Source organism: Tripterygium wilfordii, chromosome 19 (genome assembly GCF_013401445.1).
Source record: "Tripterygium wilfordii isolate XIE 37 chromosome 19, ASM1340144v1, whole genome shotgun sequence".
Classification (NCBI taxonomy): domain Eukaryota; kingdom Viridiplantae; phylum Streptophyta; class Magnoliopsida; order Celastrales; family Celastraceae; genus Tripterygium; species Tripterygium wilfordii.
Window position 1 is genome coordinate 4656167 of NC_052250.1, and position 26641 is coordinate 4682807.

At 36.5% G+C, this 26641-nt stretch overlaps 2 protein-coding genes across 4 annotated transcripts; one reads left to right on the forward strand and one right to left on the reverse strand.

The window, feature by feature from the left end:
- Positions 1 to 16075: 16075 nt before the first annotated feature.
- On the reverse strand, positions 16076 to 22543 carry LOC119985822 (pentatricopeptide repeat-containing protein At5g27270). Of its 2 annotated transcripts, none has more exons than XM_038830239.1 (8): positions 21813 to 22543; positions 19458 to 20949; positions 19056 to 19367; positions 18360 to 18464; positions 18195 to 18282; positions 18004 to 18125; positions 17419 to 17483; positions 16076 to 16970 (listed from the first exon to the last, which is right to left on the reverse strand). In XM_038830239.1, exons 1-8 carry the CDS (start codon positions 22359 to 22361, stop codon positions 16413 to 16415), a joined length of 3291 nt encoding a protein of 1096 aa, XP_038686167.1. In that variant the 5' UTR covers positions 22362 to 22543; the 3' UTR covers positions 16076 to 16412. The 2 variants fall into 2 exon arrangements, with proteins under 2 accessions (XP_038686167.1, XP_038686168.1); XM_038830240.1 differs by having other exon boundaries at positions 19458 to 20865; positions 21813 to 22539.
- Positions 22544 to 22722: 179 nt separating this feature from the next.
- On the forward strand, positions 22723 to 26290 carry LOC119985823 (NADH dehydrogenase [ubiquinone] iron-sulfur protein 6, mitochondrial-like). Of its 2 annotated transcripts, XM_038830242.1 has the most exons (4): positions 22723 to 22886; positions 25711 to 25795; positions 25907 to 26036; positions 26119 to 26290. In XM_038830242.1, the coding sequence occupies exons 1-3, from the start codon at positions 22770 to 22772 to the stop codon at positions 26014 to 26016; spliced, it is 312 nt and encodes a 103-aa protein (XP_038686170.1). In that variant the 5' UTR covers positions 22723 to 22769; the 3' UTR covers positions 26017 to 26036; positions 26119 to 26290. The 2 variants fall into 2 exon arrangements, with proteins under 2 accessions (XP_038686170.1, XP_038686169.1); XM_038830241.1 differs by having other exon boundaries at positions 25907 to 26255.
- Positions 26291 to 26641: the final 351 nt, after the last annotated feature.

Consider the following 26641-nt stretch of genomic DNA (forward strand, 5'->3'; position numbering starts at 1 on the left):
TAAGAAAACCTCCACAAGGTTAACTGACAAAAAAAAAAAAATAGAATGTCCATTCAAAGTTAAAGGGTTGAAATTGAACACAAATGATGACTGGATGGTAAGTGTGGTATGTGGAACGCATAACCATTTCGTGGCATTATATATGGAGGGTCATGCATATGTGGGTAGACTTTCTGTCACTGAAAATGCTATATTGGTGGATTTGTCTAAGAATTTGGTTAAGCCATGAAACATCTTGTATACGTTGAAGAACAGGGATCCGAACAACATGTCCACTATTAACACTACATACTGTCGCAACCGGGGTCACGACGCAGACCGGCGTTTGAGGATGAAAATGTTTAGAGTCGCCACCAATTGATTTAAGGTGCAATTGGACACCGTAAAAAACCTGCGAACCAGAAAAAAGGGTACGGGGATCGATTGAGTGTGGGGAAGGTGTTAGGCACCCCACAACTCCCGTTTGAAAACGGTTACCCTAATTAATTTCATGGCTATCTTATGGATACTTGCTTTTTGCAAGATATAATTGTTAAAGTTTGAATTATTACTTTCAACACACTTATCAATTTATGATAATGTTTGAAAAAAATAGGTTGGAATATTACTATCAATTTATGATAGTTTTTACTTGGAGACACACTATAATTTTTGGTAGGTTTAATTTTTAACACCAACTTATGGTGTTAATGATAAAATACCCTACCAACTTTTGGTAGGTTTAATTTTGAACACCAACTTATGGTATTAATGATAAAATACCCTACCAACTTTTGGTAGGTTTAATTTTGAACACCAACTTATGGTGTAAATGATAAAATGCCCTACCAACTTTTGGTAGGTTTAATTTTGAACACCAACTTATGATGTAAATGATAAAATACCCTACCAACTTTTGATAGGTTTAATTTTAAATACCAACTTATGGTATAAATGATTATTTGGAAAAGTTTCATTTATCGATTTAATCTTTTATTGCCAACTTATGGCAAATTCATAAGTGAAATCAAATAAGGTTCATAATCCAAATAAAGGAAATCAACTTATGATTTCCTTAATTGAAATGACCTATATGCAATTTTAAACTCATATACTTATAATAAATAAATAAAAAAAATCCAAATAATTAATGTTTAAGTTATACATGTTAATGTGAATGATGTACACAACATAAGGGCCAAATATACATATGAAAAATAAAACACAAAGAATAACTCAAACAAGATCCTAAAATTACTCAAACTCTCCTTGATCCCGACCCAAATAGAGTCCAACTCGATCCAAATGGAGTCAAGTCTAGTTTAAGTCCGAACCAAACCCAACCAGTGAAACATAAGAATGGAGTAAATGGATATCCAAACATAATAGCAAACCAAGCCCATATTTAAAGACTCACATACACATATAAACATATATGATAACATCATACACATATTCATCTCCAAACCATGATTACACACATATACAAATATAAACTCACAAACTTATGTACATATATACACATATACCAATGGGCGTCACACCATATATATATATACACACAAAACATATACAAACACATATGAACACATATAGATACAATCGAGTGGATCCATCATTACCCTAGATTAGTTCCTCATGCTAGATTTACACAACCAACAATTAATCTCACAAAATTCTAGAAAGAATATGTGAGAGAATTGTTGTAAAAAAGAAAATAAAAACTCAAGAACTCACTCTCTAATTCTTCTTCTCCTTTTGCCTCTTTCTCCTCTCCTTTAATGTTGTCTTGTGTCCTTCCCTCAATGTTATCTTGTGTTTTCTTCTTCTTTTCTCCTCTTTCCCCTAGCTCTCTATTTATAGGAAATTAGGAGCTATCCATCCATTGAATGGCCAACCATGACAAAATAAGTGGAGTCACCACCATTGAATAACCAATTTGCACTAAGTAAGTGGATTCACCACCATTGAATGTAAATGGAGTCACCACCATTGAATTTAAGTGGAACCATCACCATTGAATTTAAGTGGAGTTGCACATCAATTTGCACTAAAATGATGGTGATGCATAGAATGATGTCAAGAGAGATATACATATATGTGCATATATGTATAGGTGGAAATAGTAATGGGTTTGACAAATCATGTGATGGGCTTTCAAATGATAATCAAGAAATTGGTCAAAATGGTAGTGGTCACAAGCAAATTAGTTCTTCATGAAATGGGCCAACAAATGTTGAATATAGGTTGGTATAAATTGGGCTAAGATATGAGTATTTGTGGGCTTAAGGATCCAAGAAAGAGAATATTTGTTAAACAACAAATGTGTTTTTTTGCATTTTTGTGTTTTTTTCATTTTTTGTATTTTTTGGTATTTTAGCCGGACGAAAATCGGGTACTACACATACAATGCACGTAAGAAGTTTCGGACTGTAGAGAAAGCTGATAAATCCCAAATGCAACAACTCATGTCATTCCTACACCAGTACATGTACGTTTTCTTTAATCGAATCAATGCTCAGACAGATGAGCTTGAAGAATTATTCTTTGCACATCCAGCCTCGTTGGAACTATTGTGTGCATTCTCGCATATGTTACTGATGGATGCTACCTATAAAACTAACAGGTTCATGATGCCTCTATTTGAGATTGTCTGTGTGACTTCAACGAAGATGACATTTTGCATTGCATTTGTATTATTGCAATCAGAAATAGTGGATAATTATACTTGAGCACTGAATTGTTTGCGATCAACCATGAATGAATGCACTACTCCAAGAGTTATAGTCACCGATAGAGATTTGGCGTTGATGAGGTTGTGTGCCCAAGTGTTTCCTGAAGAGATGAAACTGATTTGTACATGGCACATCAACAGAGCTGTTATAGCCAACTGCAAAAAATCATTTCAAGACAAGCAATCCTAGGATGCATTCTACTCCATGTGGCACACATTATTGGAATCAAAAATCGAAAATGCGACCTTATACAATTTATCTCTTCTTGAGGTAAATTTACAAAGCTACTCCAAGGTCGTGAATTATATTAAAGATGTATGGTTGACGTCATATAAGGAGATGCTCATATCCGCCTGGAGAGATACATATATGCATTTCGGAAATGTGATAACTAACAGAGCTGAGAACATTCTAAGTTGAAACGATACTTGGGCACATCACAGTCAAACTTGGAGTCAGCAGTGTCATCTATTCATCAGCTCCTCCAAGGTCAGTTCACATCAATAAAAGCTAGTTTGGGAAAAAGCAAAAATATTGTCCAACATCGATTCAATACAGAGCAATTCCGAGCATGTTCCATTTACAACTCACTGAACTTCTGGGAATCAGATAGACCAGCACCACTTCAGAACTGGATGACGATGCCTGACATGGGTCACTTGATTGCTTCAAGTTACAATGTCATATTACATTTTCTTAGTTTTGAACAATGCTTGACATTTTTGCCACTGCGATTAGTGCCTCCACCGTCGCATGAACATGTTACTATCACTATTAGGTTCGTTAATAATAATCACTTTGTCTAGGTTACCTTGACAGAGAGTTATCCGATGCCTCCCATTATGATTCAATGGTTTAGGTACAGGTACGATTACGCAGCTGCATGGGTTACACCGTATACAGAATAACTTGCATCATACATTCAGTGTACTCGTTCTATATTTCATTTTGAAACTATTGTGTTATAATTTACATAATTTGTAAGAGTGGTGGGAGATTACATTGAATATCTAAGTTTGATAGAAAACCAAACAATTAAATTTTGTAACTTGTCTATTTTGCCTGAGAAACTTACACTATGAATCTCTCTCTTCACATCAAGTCATCATTTTATTGAAATTATTATAAAAAATAAAAAGACAAAAATAATAACAAAAGGACAAAAAAAGACAATTTCAAAAAGATACTTTAATATCTTGATACAAACAGGAGCTTTACCATACATTAATTGGGTTCTGCTATTGGCACCATCGTTTTTGCTATTTAAACCCCTATTGAAAAGATAAGTCTAAGCACCTAAACCAAATGAGTTTTTTGCCAATCACTTTCACGTGTGGAACCCACCCTCTATCTCTCTGTCACATGAAATCAAAAATAGTTTGACTTTTTAATTGAAAATTTTCACTCTCAAATTTCTCTCTCCACAACTTCAGTCTCTTTACTACTGCATTCTAGTTATTTCTACCTCTCCTTTGGTATTTGTCAGAGACTAAAAGTACGGCACAAAGAGAGCCAGCCTATAAGTGAAACCAATGAAAATCAATGAGTGCATCAAAACATATATATGTATAAAAAAATTATTGAAGCATAAAAATAAAAAAATACAAAAAATAATGCTTGCAGTAATAAAAATAAAAATTAAATTAAATTGAAATTAAAATTAAAATTAAAATAAAGAATGAAATGAAAATAAAAATAAAAATTTATGTGTATATTGAAACATTTTTATGCTTGCCGTAATAAAAATAAAACAAAAATATTAATTAAATGGAATTACATATATATGTATATATGTGAATATATATGTTGGAAAACCACAAAAAATTATAATAAAATGGAATCTTTTAATTATCATATTATGACACATGAAATGATGTGACATGGTTATATATTTGACATGACGTAGGGGGTAAAAGAAACAAATTAGATGGGTGAAAATAGCAACGCCGATTTGATAAACAGGAAATGTCTTAGGCTTTGTTTGATGTTACCGATGCGTTTGGTAGAGAGTATGGTTGACAGAATATACACTGTCGATATATGTTAAAGTATACGCTGATAAGATATTTGGTGAAACTATAAAATATGTTGATTAAACATATAGATAAAATATATGATGTCAATTTAACTATAAGGACATTAAATATATTTAACAAAAAATAGTCATATTTAAAGGTCTTTGCAGGGAAAAGATAATATATGAATAGAAAAAGTAGTAGTAAATTGTTTTGCTTTCTATTTTTTTCTTGTTTTTACACCGTCTACAATTTTTTTCTTCCTATCAAGTTGCTTACAAGAGGTATTGAGAAAAATAAGTAAACTTCATTGGGTAGTCAACCAATCATTATCAACGCTCTCAAAGAAAGAAAGAAAAACACATAGCAAGGTTTTATCATTGTATAAAACTAAAACATAGGTTTCTAGATGAAATAAAATTACTAATTTAGAATCTCAATGACCTTTGTTGGGGTTTTTACTCTTACTAGTAATGACAATTTGAGTGTTCATGCATCGTCTGATAATTGCTTATTATATCTATGTTTTACTTATGTTTTTCTACTTATTCTTGTGCAACGATATATCCTGAAATAGCCTATCCTACTGGACAGTTTCAAGTGATTTGATGTAGACCATAACAACTGTGCTTTGGATAAGGGCAAACATGGTCTAAGTATTTCAGTTTAGCAATGACATGGATTAGAAGATTTATGGACTTTTGCGACGTTTGTAAAATACTAGAGTAGAGTTATCTTTAATTAGAAACACTAAGTCTAGATTTTAATTAAAAAAATACTTGTGTTGTAAGTTTCCTAGTTTCGGTTTTAAGGAAGGTCCTTTAAATTAGGGGTTCTGTAATTGTAGTCAACTTAGGAAACTTGGATATCAGAAGATTTGAAGTATAAGGCAATTAGGGTTCCAGGGAAGCTATATATACTTGTTGTCCAAGACTTTCAAAATTATCGAAGTTTGTGCACAAATACAAAGTAGGTTCTTTTGAGCTTCGGAGTTATAACTTTCATATGTTTTGACAGTTGAAAAAGAATCCTGGTGTGATACAGCTCTTGGTGGAGTGTATCACTTATTGGTGGAGTATCAGACAACTTCTTCTCAACATGAATGCTTTGGTTGCGGCCAGAGTTTGAACAGCTAACGTAATTATTGTGTCTTAGGAAACATATGCTGGATAGTTGATGTACTTAGGCGTCTTAGGGTAAGATACTTTGTAATCTTTATTCATATAGTGGATTGTTTCCGAGGCTGGTCGCTTGATAAACTTTGGGTTTTTTTCCCTACTGGGGTTTCCTCGTTATTCTGGTGTGTTTGGTTTTTATTTACGTATTCTGCACGTTCCATAATACTTGACTAACCGTTCTTGAACAAGAACAATTTCCTTTTAGTGTGTTTGATTTCCTGGTGTGTTTTTATTATGTTATCCTGGCGTGTTTGATTTCCTCTTTGGAGCTCAATCAAGGCTTACCTTTGTCCCGAGAAACCTATCTATGAATTACGAAGCTCATCTCGGTTTAAGACAATGACGATCTCCGAAATAATGTAGGACTTCTATAAGAGGATTCCTACATCAATTCACTCCCTTTCTTTGATGCATGCCTCGAACACGTGAAATGTGTACAAATGGAATACTTAGGCAATATATGTAATGCCCCGACCCGGAATGCGTTACTTTTGGTATCGTCTAAATCAAACCATAATAAATTAAATCATCACACCACCGAAAATTTCTACAGCACCTCCCCATAATACGGAGGATGCCAACCTAGAATAAACACGCAGCGGAATCACAAATATATTCACAACCTAGGCAGGGCCTCCGGCCATCTAACAATTCATAACACCGTTAAATTCTCAAGTCTAAGCAGGGTCTCAGGCCACCTAACAAATCATACAATCAATCAATTCTCAAATCTAAGCAGAGCCTCAAGCCACCTAACAGTCACACAACATTTCTCCACACAACAACATATATAATCAACATCCAACGCAAATAGCAATCCAACAAACATAAGAAATCGTCAGGACATAAAGTCCACAAACCTGGTCGGGAGTCCCTATCACACGGAGTACCCTCCCAACCGTCTATCCCACCATTGAATAGGGATACCACACAATGTGTCTCAACTAGGAAAATAAGTACGATAAAATAGTAATAACATAATCAAGGTTTAGAACCATCTAGTCCTATCACTCTCCAGGGGTCCATCCATGTCACGCACCCTCCTCCTGATCTGCGACCCTAGTACCGGAACTAGACTCACATGCGATGAGGGAATAGGAGAAAGAAAAGGTGAGCGAAAGGCCCAGTAGGGAATAGTAAAAAGTAAGTGAATAACATAAAGCTGAAATATTAAAAAAAGGCACAAATGCAGCAATATGATAGCTAACATCATGTCCACCAAGCACAAGTAAATAATCACACCATACGAGACCTTACTTGGCCCACCGACATCCTTTTACATATCGGGACCTTGAACAGCCCAACGGCATCATCATATGATGTTTCGAACCCATATGGAATCCTGACTCAGCCCACTGGCATTCCTGTACTCATAGGAACCTTGAACGGCCCAACTGCATTCCACATTCCACATTTAACACAACTAGGAGATATACGGGTCCATACCCGACATCTACTATGCAATTACAATGCATGTCTAACATGGTTATGCAATAGGGTATACATACAACCTACATATATATATATACTACATGATGCATGTTCAAGAATAATTCACGCTCAATGGAAGATTGAACAAGTAGGGTATGCAATATAACTCAAATCATACAACAAAGAAAACACAAAGTGGGGTTGTTCTCCCTTAGGCACAATTAAGGCGAGAACGCATCATAATGAACAATGAGGAAGGATAAATGATGAGGAAGGATAAATGTTCTCAATAGGAAGACATATTCAAAGAGAATAGCAAAGGGTGGAATTTCCCTACCTTGCACTCCAAAAATTGCTATGTAAATCAATACTCAACTTTGAATTTTCCCAGCCTCAACCAACCTATTATTCGGTAAGTCCATCCTCCAATCAATATACAAACAACTTCAATTTCACATATCTAACACAAATTAATCCAATGAATCAAGAACCCATTACCTTCTCTTACCCAAAACTTTCCAAGTTCTTGAACTTCACCTACTCAAGCTTGCTACTCCAATCAAGAATAGAATCTAGCAATACAACCATAAACAAGTCTAAATCAACCTATTAAATCACTAATTTCATCTAATTTAAAGATTTTCCCCCAAATCTACAAAACCCATAAAACCCTAGAATCCCAAATCACCCAATCTCTAAATACTAGCTTTTAGGTTTAAGAAACTTATCAAGGTTGTAAAAACAAGTAGAAGGAAGAGATTCAAGCTTCCTTTAGGCCTCAATTGATGTAGGGACTCATGGATTTGAGTTTGAGTTCAAACCTTGAAAGAATAGAACAAAGTGGGGAATTTAAGAATATGTAAGCTAGAGAGAGAAGTCATGAATCAAACTTGAAACAACTTGAAAGAGGACAATCTTACCTTGGTTGATGATCTTAGATTGATGGGAGGGAGGAAATTTGAGAGAAAATGGGGTTTAGGGTTTGTTTAGGTCGGGTATTTTGAAAGAAATTGGGAAATGGGTGTTTTAAAACAAATTCTCGCGTGCTGATTTTAGGGAGGTGTCCAGACACCTATGCCTGAAATCACTCTGTTTTGAGTTCCTCTATTGCTGTCCGGAAGGCTTTTAAAAGCCGTCTGGACAGTTACCTCTATAGTAAAAAATTTCAGTTTTAAAACCTCTCGTACACCCCCAAATTACTTGGTATTAATTTCTAATCATTTTATATATATATATATATACTCAACACATGTTGGTCCTACCTAATTTCTAAAAGAAAAAGAAGTTTGGGGTATTACAATATCAATCCTCAATTCACTCAAAATGGTAGGAAAATGCATGTAAAGGGGTACCTAATATATGTATATTCTAGGCACAATAAACACCCTCACACTTAACATTTGCTCGCCTCGAGCAAATTGAGAATGAAAAAGGGATTTTCATTGAAGCTCAAATGAAAAACAAAACAACTAACACTAATGCAAAATAAGAAACTAATCTATGATACTTTCGTAGGACTCACGATGACACTTAGCATGTGTCACAAGCCTTTCAACCCCAATGTGTCTCTAGTGGGAGGAGTTGTGTCTCTTGAGGGTTTATCAAAAATGATACCTAGAAACATTATGCTACCACAATGTCAAGTCATGTCATCGACAAGAGTATAAAATGAACTCATAATTGTAACCCTATCCACACTAACAAACAAAGTATTAGGGCACTCAAACGAATAAAAGAAATCCTTCAAGAGTCTTATGTCATTCATGATGCACATAATGGAATGCACTTACATGTTTTGGCTTCAAAATGAACTAAATAAAGGTCATGCAGTCTTCCAAGAACAATAAGAATCAAAAAGTAAACAAAATGAACATTTATTCAAACTTCATTCTCATATACATTCTTTTTCCTTCTCTTTTCTTTTCAAAGGTGACTTGTGCAATGTTCAACCCCTTTAATGTTTCTAAATGACTCATGTAATGTCTTTTTGACCAATGACTCCCAATCCAGTTGGCTTTGCGCACTAGGTGTTGAGACACCCCAAAGGATTTAATTGCTCGAGCCAAAAAGGCTACGAGGTTAAACTAGCCACCAAGGTACTCTAACATTCATTTCCTCCCCTTTTACGTGAAACTCATTGCTTGCTAGGCAAGAAGCCTGGTTACTTAGCAGAAAACGCATGAAAGAAACCAATTATTTATAAACATATATATTTTTCTTTTCTTCTTCTATTTTTTTTTCCTTTTCATTTCTCAGATAGTGCTACTTAGAATCAAATTGATCTCAAACAACCACAAATAGTCAAAGTCAAGTCATAATTCATACTCCACGAACAAGTGTTCCACATTCAAAAGGGCATAATGAATAAAACTAAAATCGAGATTGGAAAAACTCAATTGGGTAGATGCCCACAACAAGATTTATCAATGCATCAAAGATCACAAAATTCATCCAAATATACTCACTAATGACATGGCATAAGGCATTAAAGTCAAGAATTTTATTTTGTACAAACAAAATAAAGTAAAGACCTAGGAGTGGAAACCTAGATTCCCACGCCCACACTTGAAACGAACATTGTCCTCAGTGTTTAAAACAATAGGTATAAAAGAGGGAGGTAAGGAACAACACGACCTGAGTGGCGATCGAGAAGGGTTGAAGTGCTGGATCATGTGGTGCAGGAGCTGCTATGGTTGAAAAATAAAAAAGAAAATCTTCCTTGTTGCACCAATTGATCGGGCAGAGGCTCCGATCGATTGAAAATGGCCTCTGACCCCAATTTTCAAATTTCTACATCTTACCACCTACACAAAAGTAGCATAACTAGGCCAATAAAACACTCAAACAAATAAAAAAAATATATGTACAAAGAAAAATCCAAATTAGCACAAGAAATAACCTAAATTAATATCAAATAAAAATTGCTTCAATCCTCGATAATGGTGCCAAGAATTTGTTGGTCAAATTTGCAAGCATATGAATCGCTTCAAGTAATAAAATAATGAGTAGAGTTATCATCCCACAAGAATGTATTGACAATTAAATCTAATACTAATTAAGATCAAATCCTACACTAAATGGAGAATGGAAGATTGGAGTCAGTTTGATTTATTAACACTAAAATAAGTAATTAAAAGCAATTAACAAATAAATCAAGGAGACAAGGCATTAGGGTACCTAATGTCACCACCACCTATCCAATAAACTTCTCTTGATTCGTTAATCCCTAATTCCCTATTCAATCGTTGAAAATCGGTTTCCCTATCCTCTTTGATGCTCCATGTTTGGTTACACCAAAGTGCCCTTATCCCTAACCCTTTCAGATTAAAGAGACAAAGACTCATTAAGATTTACGGACTAACTGTGTAGTGATTTCATAGGCCATGCCCCTATATTCCTATGGTTCATGCAACCTATGTTGTCTATGCTGAGAAGCAACCCTAGGAATCTCCTTCTGCTCTTAACCTAGGCAACAAATCATTCGGATGGTGATCAAGCATCCAAAAGCATTAAAAACAACCATAGACAATCAATAAGAAAGATAAATATATAATCACAAAGCAAGTTCATTCAATATTCAAGGTGCGGCTCCATTAGAGCCCTAGTTGAGGATTTAATTCCTTAAAGAGTGAAAATACATTATATAATCAAGAATAGCAGTCATTGTTACAAAGATTAGAGAAAGAAATCAATACACCCCCTGAAATCCCCTTCTTCTCCAAGCTCCAAAGCTGCCTCCTCTTGTTCTCCTAAGCCTAGCATTCAAGGATTCTTCCCAAATGGGAGAGAATGAGAGAAAACCCTATTTTCTACCCCTTTTATACCCCCAAACCCCTATGTCATTTCTCTAACAAGTTGTGGTCGTTTTGGTTTGGACCCACTTAAATTTAGGACTTTTTAAGGAAATTTGCTATGATGTGAATAGTGATTCCTATTGATCAAAAATTGTTGTTGTCTCCAAAACCTCAAAGTTACTTCAGGAGGCCTGATCAATCGAGAATCAATTCCAATCGATGCATGCCTCGAACACTTGAAATGTGTACAAATGGAATACTTAGGCAATATCAATTCTCAATTCACTCAAAATGGCAAGAAAATGCATATAAAGGGGTACCTAATATATGTATATTCTAGGCACGACATCCATCACCATATAAGGACACTCCGGTCAAGTAAATTGATTTAGACACAACTTTCGTGCTTTTCTTAAGAGTTATGATCTTAAGAGTTCTTACCTTTTTCTTTCCGCTTTACTAATTTATGCATCGAAGTGTCTTTCCCAAGGAAAACACCTTGGGAAGACTCTATAGGGTATGTTTATTCATCTTTCAGTCGAATCTTCACAAGCAACACCAAAGCCTAAGACGTTTGCAAGACAAGCCAGATTTGTACATCATTGATTACCAATAATGACAACGATGATCAAGAACAGCCAAAAAGAATATGAACTGCATTGAATAAGGAAATTGACTACTTATTATTGGAAATCATCGATCCTCATTATGATGAACTCGGAAGAATCAAAATTATTTCCGCTATCTAAACTTATTGGTGTTGTGATTGTGATGGAATGCGTTTTTCAAACCTTAACCTAGCAATAATGGTGAAGTGAACATACAGAGAGGAACACAAAGAAACACAGAGTTGTGAAGAACGGGATCTTTATTTCGTAACAAATTTCATAACTATATATTACAGATTACATTTGTCGCTTTTATACTAGCAAGACTAACCGACTTACACTTAGTTTGCCCAGCTGGCATAACAGAAGTACACAAACGCCACGAACCTAAACCAATGTTCCTATCAATATCCTCCCCTTGAGAACTTCCTTGTCCTCAAGGAAATACAAAACCAGCAAATGGAGAAAACTCATTCAACATAAAAGAAACGATTATTGTCTTAAAAAATAACAGCTGTTACGAGAGACGAATTTCTGGACAAACCATTATTGTCTTCACACTTTTCTGGACAATATCCCATTGTAGTCTTCTTGCAATGAACAACCTAAGATAGCTCTGATGATGATGCACCATCTCATATAATTTTGTAGCCGTTAAAGTTAATCCATATACTTTGATTGATAACAGATCAACTTTAACAGCATATTTTTCTTGAAAATCAGTAACCAAATCTTGCCTTAAAGTTGGTGGGTTACTACCATCAATTCCATTGCAACCAACTCTAAGAATAATATGATATATTGAATCAATCTTGGTATGATGGTGAGCAAATACTAGAAACTTGCAGCCAAGCTCAAACACATTTTCCAAATAATCAAGAACTGTAGGGATCTTAGCTTCAACAGAATTAGTATATATCTCAGTAATAACCGTTGAAGAACAATGACGCTGTAAAAACTTTGCTAGTTTTGGAATTGCATATGCTACAACCATGACATTGTAAGTAGAGGTGGTCAATTCCAAATTTGCCAGTACCCCTCCAGTTGCTTCCTGAACACTTTTGTCTTCATCATTCAAAGACTTAACTAATAATGGCAGGAGAGCATTTATTTATCCACTAAACTGCATGACATTATCAATGCACGTCTTTTCTCTAATTGAATACTTCCAAAATGCCACTATTGCATGCTCACTGTCAAAAGGATCATGGTCTAGCCCTAGCATCCTAATGAACGAGGGTACATAACTGTCACCAAAATTGGAAGAACTCTGGTTTACTTTCTCAATATCAATTTTCTCCATGAGTTCTTGCCCCATACCATTCATGTTACTCGCAACAAAAGGCTTACATCTTACGATAACATTTGCACTATTCATAATTCCTAATCTTTGGTTGCCCAAAATAGGTGACTCAACACAATTACCCCTCTCCACCACAAATTGTTCAAGCCAAAATTCATGACCATTAACAATATTTATAGGGATTAAAGATTGTGATTCTAGCCCCAAGGTGTGGCTACTATCCTTCCACATAACAACAACCAGGTTTTTTATACCCACAATGACAAGGATTTCCTGAAGATCTTCTATCATCAATCCTCTCCCTTTCTTCTTCTGTTCTTTAAAGGGCCCATGGCTAGAGATACCAGGAAACAAATGGTCAATCACACCCTTATGATCTGGAATTTTAAGCATGCACCACTCACCAAGTTGCCAATTTTTATGCGAAAAACATGACAACAATGTTAGCTTTTCAGCTCCCAAGTAGATAGTTCCTTAAGCTTGATTATTTTTTTCCAAGTATCACATGGCCATCTAGCTGAGTTAGACATAAAATATACTATCTGTTCAAGATATCATGGATAGATTGAATTCTCAAGTAAGTTGGAACTTCTAGCCGGTCAAGCATATCTTTATTGGCAAAGGTTCACATCCCTGCAAAATCAGCTTCTTTCCAAGACTCCAATCATTAGGACGAAACTCAGAGACCTTGTAAATCATGTATTGAGACATCCCTTCTACAGATTTTTCACAATAATGTCCCACAGAAACTACCATTTCTATGATCCCCATTTTGGAATCTTTTGCCCAATGAAATTGATGGTGCTGTAGAAACAACTTGAAGACATGTTCAGAGATTAAAGACATGTTCACCTGGTTATGAAGTAGTGGTTGGTTTTGATCCTTTCCATCAACAAGGAGGAAATCAATTGATTCATTCCAATCTTTAATAGAATTTGTTATGTGAGGAATAACCTGAATTATTTCCCAAAGTCTTGCAGCCTCCGGGATCAAAAGACTTTTGATCAAACATGTTGTCAACAGCTTCAGGTGCAGCATTGTGCTTCATATGGAAAGCTATAATCGGTTGAACAAGGTCCACAAGACCATCCAATGACTTCTCTGGTTGTTTCAACAATTTATACTTGCATTGCGAACTAAACTTTCCATCCTCATCAAGAACAGAAGCAAGCAATACCACCACTCATACTTACAACAAAGTTACTGTCAGGTTTTTCAAGTATAATGTTCTCTAATTTTTCGGCAACAGGTATGAGTAAGAGGAAAAAATTAATATTCTCTAGTTTCTTATTGTTTTTCGTGACTTCCTTCTCATTTTAAGCTTATATGAACAACCAACCATATCATTAACTGGTTGAGGAATTACCTCAAACATCTTGTGTGCATCAGTTTGATCTAGAATTAGGAACTCATCCTGATTCCTCGATAAGAACTGCTAGGATCAGCGGATCATTATCTTGAAGAGAAGCTGATATGATCTCAAGGGCAAATTAGTCTTTCTGCAAATACTGTTATACTTTGTAATTCAGTTTGTTAGTAGTTAGTTAAGTTATAACAGATATAGTGATGTGACAGCTGTTCATGTGGGTGTCACGTGAACTGTGGTTCCCTTTGAAAGGGAAAACATTTCTCTTTTGGTGGTATTACTGTTCATGTGGGTGTCACGTGAACTGTGGTTCCCTTTGAAAGGGAAAACATTTCTCTTTTGGTGGTATTACTGATTGAAAGAAATTCTATTTCACTTTCATTTTCATATTTTCTCTGTGTTTGTTCTCCATTTCCATATATTGAGTCTATGCAAGGTCAAGGTTGAAAGGTCCACATCAGAAACAACATCTTCTTCATCGTCAGCATTATACGTCGCATCCAACGGATTTGTAAATTCACCAAGTCCATCCTCCTTACACAAAAGCTACCATAAGCAAGGGCGGAGCCACATAGGGACAAGGGTGGGCAATTGCCCCACCTGGATTTTGAAAAATATTTAGTATATATATTAGTGTACACATGTTGTTTAAATATGTTTGTTGGTCTAGTTGTCAGTATGTTTTGTTTTGCCACTATAGCAACCCATGTTCTATTCTCACAAGCAGCAATGAATCACTTGGATTAGGAGGGGTTGCACACGAATCCCCCCACGAACTTTTTTGCCACCCCTCACAAAAAATCTTAGCTCCGCCCCTGACCGTAAGTGCTTCCCATCATAGTGTAGGTTGACGGAAGTACATCCATTGAAACCATTGTAAGGCTTCAAAATCCAAATTGGAAGAAGCAAGAACAACTTTCTCATGATCTTGAGTTCCATAAAATCCAAAATATTTCCCAACCTTGTGAATCCACACAAGTGGATCATCTCCACCGGTAAAATGAGGAAATCCATTTTGTTTCCAGGATTCTCGTTGTTGAGATCCTCTTTGAACTTGTCCATTGAATCGATGTACACCGCGACGCCCTAATTCAGATCGACCGGTTTCATCAATTATACCTGATTCATGGTGAGACACTAGATCGAAACCTGTAATGAACTTTGCTTTTAGGTTCGAATTCATTTTCACAATCGACTCTCGAAGTTTTTCTAGCTTTTCTTCAATCACTGTGAGTCTGTTTTCTATGGCTATTGCAAGAATACGGTGTTGAGGCTTGTGTAGGAAGGGAACAATAGGTTCCAATGAGAATCGAGTTGTTCCGATACCAATTGTTATGAACCCGTTTCAAACCTTAACCTAGCAACAATGGTGAAGAGAAAATATAGAGAAGGAACACAAAGAAACACAGAGTTGTGAAGAACGGGATGTTCATTTCGTAACAAATTTCGTAACTACCAATTACATATTACATTTGCCGCTTTTATACTAGCAAGACTAACCGACTTACACTTAGTTTGCCCAGCTGGTATAATGGAAGCACACAAACGACACGAGCCTAAACCAAGGTTCCTATCAGTCCGATAACGGATCAACAACAACAACAATCAGAATCAATGGAAAGGAAGGGTTAAAAGTCCTGTACAAGAGAAAAACTCCTCATACTCATTTAGCTAAATATTTTCATTCCAAATATAACGATTTAGTCGAGATACAAAATATATATGAATGCTCAAAACCCTCAAAAGTTGAGGGGATTTTACATGGATATTTACAACGAAATTATCAAATAACAATTACATCGACCAAGTATTGCAGCTTCAGCTCTTCATTCAATAACGGTGTCTGTTACTAGTCACAGAATGCATCTTTAAACTCATGTAAAGTCACTGACTAGTAATCCACCTTGCTGCTTTGGTAGATGCTGATGGTCCATCCCCAAATGGTGAGAATGCCTTTCCACTCGTCTATGTAACAGTAACAAATATCCAGTTTCTGTTACATGCTAGCCAAGTTTTATTTTCGACCCAACTTGAAGGTCGTTCAGGAACCTGACACCTGAACTGTTCAACGAATTCAGAACAGCTTCAGCTTCAAGTTCCCTTCCTGCAAACTTGTACAAGTAAACAGCTGCACTCATGACGAATTTGTCTTGTTGTAACGATTTCTGGATCTGTTCGAAAAATCTGATGCCTTCTTCTACATGTCCATAGTCCATGTAGCCTCTTAGCATTGTCCGATTACAAGCAACATCAGGACTAAAACCACTTGTCAGCATTTCCTTATAAACCCTCCCCGCTTCCCCCATCATGCCTGATTTGGCAAAAGCAGAGAGCAAGTGGTTAAAGTGTCCACAAGAAGGACGAATGCCTTTTTTTTGCATAACCTTAATGGTTTCCTCAGCTTCCGAGTATTTCGAACTCGCCGCATATGCTCGAATGAGGGAGAGGAAGGTGAATGAGTCTGGGGAGGGACCATCTCTTTGCATGGCTACAAATAGGTTCTCAATTTCACCATGGAGTCCCACCATTGCGTATACATTGCTCATGATATTGCAACTAACCTGCATTTCTCAAGTGGACATAAGGTATAAGCATTTTAGTGATACTATAAGGTGAAGAACTGAAGATTAACAATTACATGAAACTTAAAGAACTCATTGGAAGTTAATTTGAATCATGAAAAAAGGAGCAGTCAAACCCTAATTAGATGCAAAATTCAAATGTTTCTTAAGAACCCCACTTTAAAAGGGAGCGTGAACAAGATAAATTCATGTGCAAATGGCGCCAAGGAAAATTTTCAAAGTAGCAATGCTTTCCAATAAATCGCAAATTTATTTTATTCAGATCTCTGAAAACATAATATAAGTTCTAATGTTATGGTGATTCATGTGAGCCAAGGAAATTTTTTTCAAAAGTAGCAATGCTTTCCAATAAATCTCAAATTTATTAAGTTCAGATCTCTGAAAACATATATAAGTTCTTATGTTCTGGCGATTCATGTGAGCATACCATCCCTGGCTTTATCCCCACTTCCTGCATTTCACTGAAGAGGCGAGATGCTTCATGGATCTTACCTGCCAATTACACGAACTAGTAAGCCTATGGACCATGTCAAAGCAGCGAAGAAGCCTTATATCTGTCTCAAATTTGTGTAAATCCCTCAATAGGCAAAGAGCATTTATCACCACGAATGGAACTCTGGCTACAGTATCTGAAACCATCTTTCATGTACCTATGCAATTTATCAAATGCAAAGACTAGCCGAATATGCCAGAAATAGTGATGTTCCTTAAATGTTCATTACCCCAAAAAAAGGCTGGAAGTACACGAACCATAACCAAACTTGTAGTTCAAGTGCCATGAATTTTTTTGTTCACTTCTTTAGGTTACAATGTAAAAAAATAAGGAAGAAAACATTATGCTAAAGTTCCTCTGAAAAAGGATACTTCAGAAACTTTGCAATTTCTTTTTCAATTCCACAATCATAAACTGTTGTTCATAGAGGTAGGACAACTTATCAGTATATTCAGATCTTATGTATGGGGCCTATGAGGAAATAGGTTGGCTGTAAGGAAACTAGAATTAGATGGTTACCAGCCTTGCCAAGAAAGTTAATCATGTTCGTGTAAGCTTTCTCATCCAGAGAGACACCCAAATTGCGAGCAGAATTGAACATTTCAATCGCATCATCCAGCTTTCTACCTCGTCCATACACACTGCATTAATAATTATTTAGTATACATAGCAGCATGTCTAACTGTGACATCTAATCCATCAGGTCTTACCTAATCATGGTGTTATATGTCTGAATTGATGGAGTACATCCTGAAGAAAGCAGGCACTTGTATATACTGGTTGCAAAATGCAATTTACCTGCATCATCACATTGAATGTCAACACATAATTCACGTAGTGAGAAAAGGTATCTCAGGTATAAGTTCTATATCAACCTGCTACTAGCATTGCCTTGATAAAGGTATTATAGGCAATGGTATCCAGCTCCATACCATCTTGGAGAGTACCACGAATAATATTCTGTGCCTCCTGATGTTTGCCTGAGGAAGGTACAATTATCATTGACACAAAAATAACTGTAAATTCAACCAATAACCATTATGAGAGAACTTCTAAAATTTCTATATTTCACTAATTCACTGTAATTTTATGTTTGTGTCAGCATTTAAACATTTGATGTTGTTCAGTTATAAACGAAGGGCGCCTCAATTTTATTTTAGGTTACTTCTCAGATTACTGGAACTCCCATAAATTGTACCAGCTCATAGACCATGAAATTGAAATCTAGACATGCTGTGGTGAAATGTTATTAGTCCAACAAAGTATACAAGTTTTTGGCTACAAAATGCATTCCACCAATGCAAACGGTTTTTTTAAGAAAACAATGATTTGGGAAGTTAAAATCCAAACCATACTACTACTTATCATATTTTCAAATTTTCGAGAAAGTAAACCTAATAACAGCAAACAATGTTGGGTGAGAAAACATGCAACAAAATCTAAAATTTCTGAAGCTAATTGTTAAACTTACTTGAGCTACTGAAACTATTTAGCTACTCCGAATCGATGAATTCCTAAAACTGTCAAAAGGAAGGTACTGCCTACTGGTTTACTTATTTCTGTGTTCTTACCACAGTTAGTCAAAGCATTCACAATTATGCTGATAGCAACAGCACCCAGATCATGCCCTTTTTTAATCACTTCCTTGTAAAGCAAATATGCCTCCTCTAATCTACCAACTTTGGCGTAAGCATCAATCATCGAATTAAACACTAACTTCCCACATGCAGGAGAATCTACATATGCTGCAAACACCTCTTGAGCCAGTTCCACTTTTTGTAGCTTCCCATATGAACTGATCAAAGAAGCAACTGCTCCATCATTCAGTTTATACCCCAGCTTGACTGTTAGATCATAAAGTGTTTTTCCTCTAGATATGTCACCTACATAGAAGATCAATGTTAGCAGTTAATATATGTCGCCAAGCAGAGTTAACATGCATTATTATGAAGGAGAAACATAAGGATTCATGCCTTCTCTAGTAAAGCGGCTAACAAGTTGAGTCACTACTGACAAGCCACCAGAAGTCTCAAGCAACAGCTTCAATATATCTCCTGTCTTAGTGGTTTTTCCATCAGCCAAATGCAATCGAAGCATTACAGCAAGAGCTGTGGTGTCCAATTCACTGGAGGCCTCAGGATTTTCCTCAGAATCTGAATGTTGGCTATTTTGTCCACCAACAACCTCATGCAATGTTAGAATGAAGTTATTACCCTTGAATGATCTATTCGTAGCCATCTCTCCTATCAGCTGTTCAGCATCTTTCAGCATACCTTGTTCGCAATATATTTCCATTACTGTTTTCAAAAGCTGCAAATCAAAACCGACCTGATTCTTCCGTATATGGGCAATGAGATCCTTAGCCTTCTCTGTCATCTCCAATCTTGCATACAAGTTGAGCATGTCATTACAAGAACCAGTATCAGGAAATCCTGTCTTAGATAAAGCCTGAAATGCAGCTTCAGCAGATTCCAAGTCCTCTTTCATAACATAACATTGCAACAAAACAATACAACCAAATCTCGATAACCAGATAGTTCTAGACTTCATTAACGCAATAACATCCAAAGCTTTCTCAACATTTCTCGAGTTAAGATGGACTTGTGCCATTGCTAGATAAGTCTTTTCGTCACTAAGTATACCCAGCTGCTGCGTCTCTTCAAACATTTTTTCCGCATCTTCATACAGACCAAGTTTCCCGTAAATCCTAATGAGCAAACCATAAATGACTTCATCAGCTGCAATTTTGTTTCTTCCCATTTCAGAAAAGAGAGAGAGGGCTTTAGAATAATCTCCAATCTTGTAATACATAGTTAGAAGTGAAGCACAGGTGAAGTTACTAGGAACTATTGCAAGGGATCTCATGTCCTCGTATAACTTGAGTGCTTGATCCCAATTTCCAGTTTTGGTGCTTAAGCTAATAAGCAGGCTATAAATTACCTCCTCAGGCACAAGTCCAAGATTTTTCATCTCATTGAAAGTCCTGAGAGCTTCCTCGTAATGATGTTCCTTGACAAGTGAGCTGACAATCACTGTAAATGTAAAATTATTAGGTGCCACTCCATTAACCACCATCTGCTTCCATATTTCTATAACCTTTCCATGGAGTGACTTCTTCTGCAAAGACGACAGGATAAAGTTGTAAACTGCAACAGAAAGCATGACCCCCCTTTCTTGTACAGCAGAATGAAATGATAGCATGGCTTTATGCTGTCCCCATCTAGCATATGAACATAACATGGTACCACAAGCAACTTCATCTGGTTCACATCCAGCTTCAAGCATCTCTAAGAAAGTATGTTCTGCAAGTTTGATCTTTCCAACTTGCCCATACACACGCAGGACAATTGTGTATGCAATAACACTAGGGCGATAGCTAAACTGTTTCAAGCACAGGTCTGTCAATACACCAGATCGATTACCATGACATGGAAGAAAACAGTACAAAGCACTGAATTTCAGGTACTCAGAGAGCAGAAAAATATGATCAAATCTCCACCATTATTTTGAAAGCATTAGAACTACAGAATCACAACAAAAAGTAACACATCTATGGTTATGAAGGACAAAGAAATTAGATTCATGTCAAGATCATTTCTAATAAAATCATACATGACTCAAGACAAACCATTTCTGGAAAAGAAAAGGTCTCTTAACGTGATTTTTAGATTAGTTACTTTGTCAATCAACACAATAAGTTAACATGTTGGATTGGGGCATTTCACATCATTTACATATATTCTCAATCCCTCTCAAGTGTGGGCTGGACAATCCGACGGCTACTCTGACAAATTCCCACACTTGGGGGAACAACAAATGGAGGTTTAAATTGCGGAAGCTAATTTCACATCACTTATATATATATATATATATATATATATATATTCTAAAAGGGATTATAGATTACATAATAAAACTAAAATGCCGAACTCAAACTAAGTTCTTGAGATAGCACCAGATAAAAATCTAATATAGTTATTACTGATATGTAGTGGAAACAAACTAGAATAACATAAAACTCAAAAGCTATAAATAGCAAATTATACACATGGTAAAATCTAGCTCAAAAATCTATTATTGAAAATGAAATACTAAAAGCAACCTATCAAAAAACATAACTTCCAACATTCAGTAGACAAGGGCAGAAAATTGTATCATGGACTATATAATTTGAACCTATGAAATAAGAAAGAAAATTCAGCTGCAATAAGCCAATAACATTCTCACACACAAACAGAGAGTTGGGAAAAGAGGAAGTCAAATTCAACAAGACGAGTGCATTATCTAAAAGCCCTGCTTGTTTGTTTCATGAGAAATAGAAAACCTACCTGCAGTTTCATCCAAGCGAAGAAGTCCTTGACCTGCCTCCACCCCTTCTGCTCCTTCAACACCACACACATCTCTCTAAAGGTCAGTTTCCCAACAAAGCTACTCATCACCATCCTCATATCATACTCCTCTCCTCTCCTCTCCGACAACGCCCTCACAGTCTTAATCGCCGCCACCACGTGCTTCCCGTAGAGATGCCCGTTCCGGTCGTCCTGCAAGTACTGCACCATCTGCTCGGGTGTTCTCTTGATCCACTTGGGTGTCTGAGCCTGTGGTCCCTGGTTTCTTCGCAACACGCTCAGGTACTGAGCTTTCTTCTTGATTATTCGCCGTGCGTCGTCGTCGGAGAGTCGGTGCTTGGGGTTTTTGGATTTGGGTTTTGGTCTTGCGGGGTCTCCGTCACTGAGAGACCAAGGGTCCCGGTAGACCGACGAGAAGATGATAATTCTACGGGTTTTGTTGGGTGGTTTTGACGATTTGTGCGGTTTTGTTCTGTGGTTTGGGAGTGGAGGAGGGAGGAAGGTGGACTTGAAGATGAGGGAGTCCATTTTTCATGCTCTTAATTCTTGTTTGGTTGGTGGGAAAATCATGGATTTTACCTGGAAAACACCAACACTTTGGAGGGAAAATTTGATAAGGAAGTGGAGGTGGTCTGGCGGATGCTGGTGATGAAGTGTAAGCCGTTTGAAGACGGAGGGAGAAGCAATAAATATCTGTTTTCTTTTTCTGAAGACCCAGAAGTTTTTTTTTGCCCCCTCAAACGGGTGTGTATGCACGAAAAGTAAAATGTAGGGGTCTGTTTGAATTTATCTCACAGATGCCTTATGAGCTGGGCCCTCCATCCTAAGCCCATCTGAATCTTTCTAGGCCCAGTACCCAAAAAACGATATAGGCCAGCAACTTGTTTTTCATGTACATCGTCTCTCAGTGTCCCGGAAGATCTCGAGCAAACCAGAATGGCGTTGAGTCTGTTGCGAGCCCTACGCACATCATCAAATTTGGGGAGAAAAAATACAAGAAGTCTGAGCCTCATTCCCGGTCAAATCAGCAACCACACTGCCAAATGGATGCAGGTATGAGTCCCTCGTTGTTCCTTTTCCTTCAGTGTCAATGGAAGATAGAAGAGAGAAGCTAACGCAATTTATGTATATGTTTTGATTTATATACACACGGTTTACTCCTTGTTTTTCATCTAAGATTTTGTGATTCAGTGGTTTGGATGGTACTGCTCTATCCCTTTTGGGGCTGAATTTGGAATTCATTTAGGATTTAGGGTTATATCTCTATGGTATTATCTTCATTTATGACATTAGATAAAATTAATAGTTTGTCATAAAATTGATATACTTTAGGGTTGTTTAGAGATGTTTTCTGTCTCTTGCAATTTTAGTTACCAAGAGAGATAGTACAAAATTACAAATAATGTTTCTTATTCATTATCTGATGCTTTCCTTTACTTTCATCTATTAGAGAAAGAGATAGCGTATGTGGTATGCTTTAGAATTTTTTATTTCTCTTTTCCTGAAGATCAAGCTTAGTTCATGTCCATTATGAATGGAGATTTAATGAAAAGTGGGGAGGACAGAGCTCTGAAGTCTGAACCAACTTTAAGGAGACAGTTGATAGCATGAATCAAGGACGGACATTGAAGTGTATGTTATATCTTTTAGGTTGACAATGAAATTATCTTTCCTCGAGTTGTTTGTCCTCAAAAGGTGTAATTTGCCTAATCCAGAACAGTTCGTGTGACCCCCTTGTGCTTCTCAAGGGTGCACTTCTTGTTTGATTACTGAATGTCGCATCTTGTGGAAGTGGAATAGCATAATAATTATAGAAGGAGCTACACCAGTTTAGAATTTTTTGTTTGTTTGAATGAAAACGCCAGTTTAGAAGTTCTTTGAATGTAAAGAGAATGGAGGTGATTATGATTTGGATGTGTGGTTAACTAAGTAGAGAATCAGCATGCATCTTAGATTGCCTGTCCTTAACGCCAAAGCTAATGGAAATGTGCATTCTCACTTACAGGGATCGAAACTGTTAGCTAGACTTAGTGAATTTGGATGTGTTTCAGTTAATTTCATATCAAAGAGACGTTTAATAGTTTAATTATACTTGGATGGAGGAAAAAGTGAAAAATATTTGACAATTCTGGCACTTTTCTGTCATGAATGTTTGAACACATCCCGTCAAAAATGAAAAGAAAAAGGAAAACACATTGGAGCTTGGACTTGGTTTGGCAAATGGGGATGTATATTGAAGCACGAACCTATCTCAATGTGAAACAACCCTGGTAACAAGGGGGGCTAAGACACTCAAAGATAATAATCTGTTGAAAGTACAAGAACATATAGACACACCCGAAAATTGTTTCACTCCAAGCTACATTTGTGTGGCTAATGTGTTAACATGAGAAAAAATAATATTGCATTGACAATATCTCTGTATCTGTTACATGTGAAAATAATTTCTTCCTAGGCAAGAAAAAGTTTCTTCCGCTTTCCCTGTCCCATGTAGTTTTCGTGGATCAAACTGTTGGCCTACTCATGGGGTTGTTTACATGCATTCAGATATGTCATGGGGAACCTCCATTAAATGTGTAAAGCATGTGATGTAAGAATGTCCATGTGAGATTATTAACCTTTTGGTAAGATTTAGACTTTAAATTGATTGTTTTTAAACTTAAAACACATGGTCAATTTTTTTTTTTTTTGCTGAACTCGTAAATGTTGCCTATGTTTACTTATAATAGAGAGCTATGAAAATTGTAACTTTACATTGCCCTTAGGCCTTAGTACAAAGTTTTTTACTTGCATATGGAATCTGTTTGTTCTCTGGTATTGCTCATTCATCACCCTTCCCAATCTTACAGTACTCCCATATGCCTCATTAAAATTTGTTCCAGGTCATTAACTGCTTTAGGGTGGAGGTTGACTTCTTTCCTGAGATCTGTTCTCTGCCAATGTCTTCCTTTTTTGGGTATATCATAGATGACAGCACATTTTGTGACCACATTTTGTACTCATAGACTGATTATTGTTTATGACAGTTTTTTCACGTGAAAGTACTGGATTGGCCTTGTGTAACTGTTTGCTACATTGCTATTTGCTAATGATGGATTGGCTGTGTATGACCTGTGCTGGTTACTGTGAAGAAAGGAGATCTCTTTGTTTTCATGTCATTTTTATATCATGATTCATGACGGTATTTTATTGTTGTCTATTATCTGATGTGCTTTTTAACGATTGAATATTTGTGTTTGGAAGATATGTTATACTTAATAGATAGCGTCCTTATTGACCAAATACTTAATATATCAGTAAACATAGAGCAGTGATTACATGACTTTAACCCAGTTAGAATCCGTTGAGCAGGTGCGTCTAATGGGATTTTTTGTTCCCATGAGAAAGATTAGTAAGTTCCCTGTATTTTTTTTATGGCGAAAAATAAAGCAGACATGGTGTTCGGTTTTGGTTTGATGCTGGGAATGTTAGGAAGTTTCAGTGAAGTGATTCCTTTTCCGAGCCTATGTTGTAACAATCGTTGACAAACCTTTGAAATAAATTGTAGTAACATATGGTTTCTTAACCCTTCATTGTGAACTGCTGCATTGTAAATAGTACAAATTTTTTACTGAAATTTTAAATCCCATGGTCTGTACCACCTTTGTTTTCTATCTCTCCTCAGCCAGTTGATAAATTGAGAGATTTAATTGTATATATGATACAACTGTTCTTTTCCTTGCCTAGGTCTCTGAATGTTTTTTTAGTGGTTTCAGTAACTTTTGTTGTCTTGAATGATTCTTCTGTGAGTTCTGTCATTCAAATAGTTTTATTTGCTCCTGCTGGGAGATCTGTTTTAGGAAGACAAAAAATTAATAAGCATTTATTTCACACTTAGGATACAAGCAAGAAATCTCCAATGGAGTTGATCAACGAAGTTCCACCCATCAAGGTTGAGGGCAGGATTGCCGCTTGTGAAGGAGGTGAGTCATTCTTATTGCCTTTTAACACTTCTAACCAAGCTATTCAAATTGTTTATTTAAGCTGAATGTTTATACATCCTGTGGCGTTTTTGTTCCACTTTCTGGATTTAGATATTAATCCTGCACTTGGGCACCCAATTGAGTTCATATGCCTCGACTTGAAGGAACCAGCTGTCTGCAAGTATTGTGGCCTACGCTACGTCCAGGATCACCATCATTAAAGACTGCCTTCTGCTACATAGTATATCATCTTCTTGGAGCATTTCATTTCATGCTTCTAATTGTTAAATCAATGCTCTCCTGCTCTTTGTTTAATATCACAGAATAAAGACTATATTTCCCATGGTCGTTTGGGTTAATGGATTCGTGTAGAAACCCCAACATGGTTTGGGGGCTGCTGCTGATGAATTGTATTGGTCTTATATCATTCTGGCTTCTGTTCTTATTTGCTTTTGGACCTGCTGTTTCCATTTTGTTCAGTTCATTCACTTGTGATTTGCTGTGTGAATCGTGGTTTTCCAGTGTTGGATAGAGGAAGGGAGGGGGTATTCGCACCCATGAAAATGTGTTTTACACCCCATTTTGAGATAAGTGCATGGGTGAAAAACACACCTTGAGATGTGTGCGGGCAAAACCCACGGTGCAAAACGTATAAGATCATTGTCGGGACAAAAACAGAGTCGGCATGTAGAGAAACTAAAAACCAACATTGCACTGGCCATCTATATCTATCTATATATGTATATTCATGTGTGGTGGTAGCGTGTGAAATTTCAATATTGGAGACAGAGTGATATGGGAGATGTATTCTGGTGTGAAATTTCAATATGGGTATGTCTGGTGTGA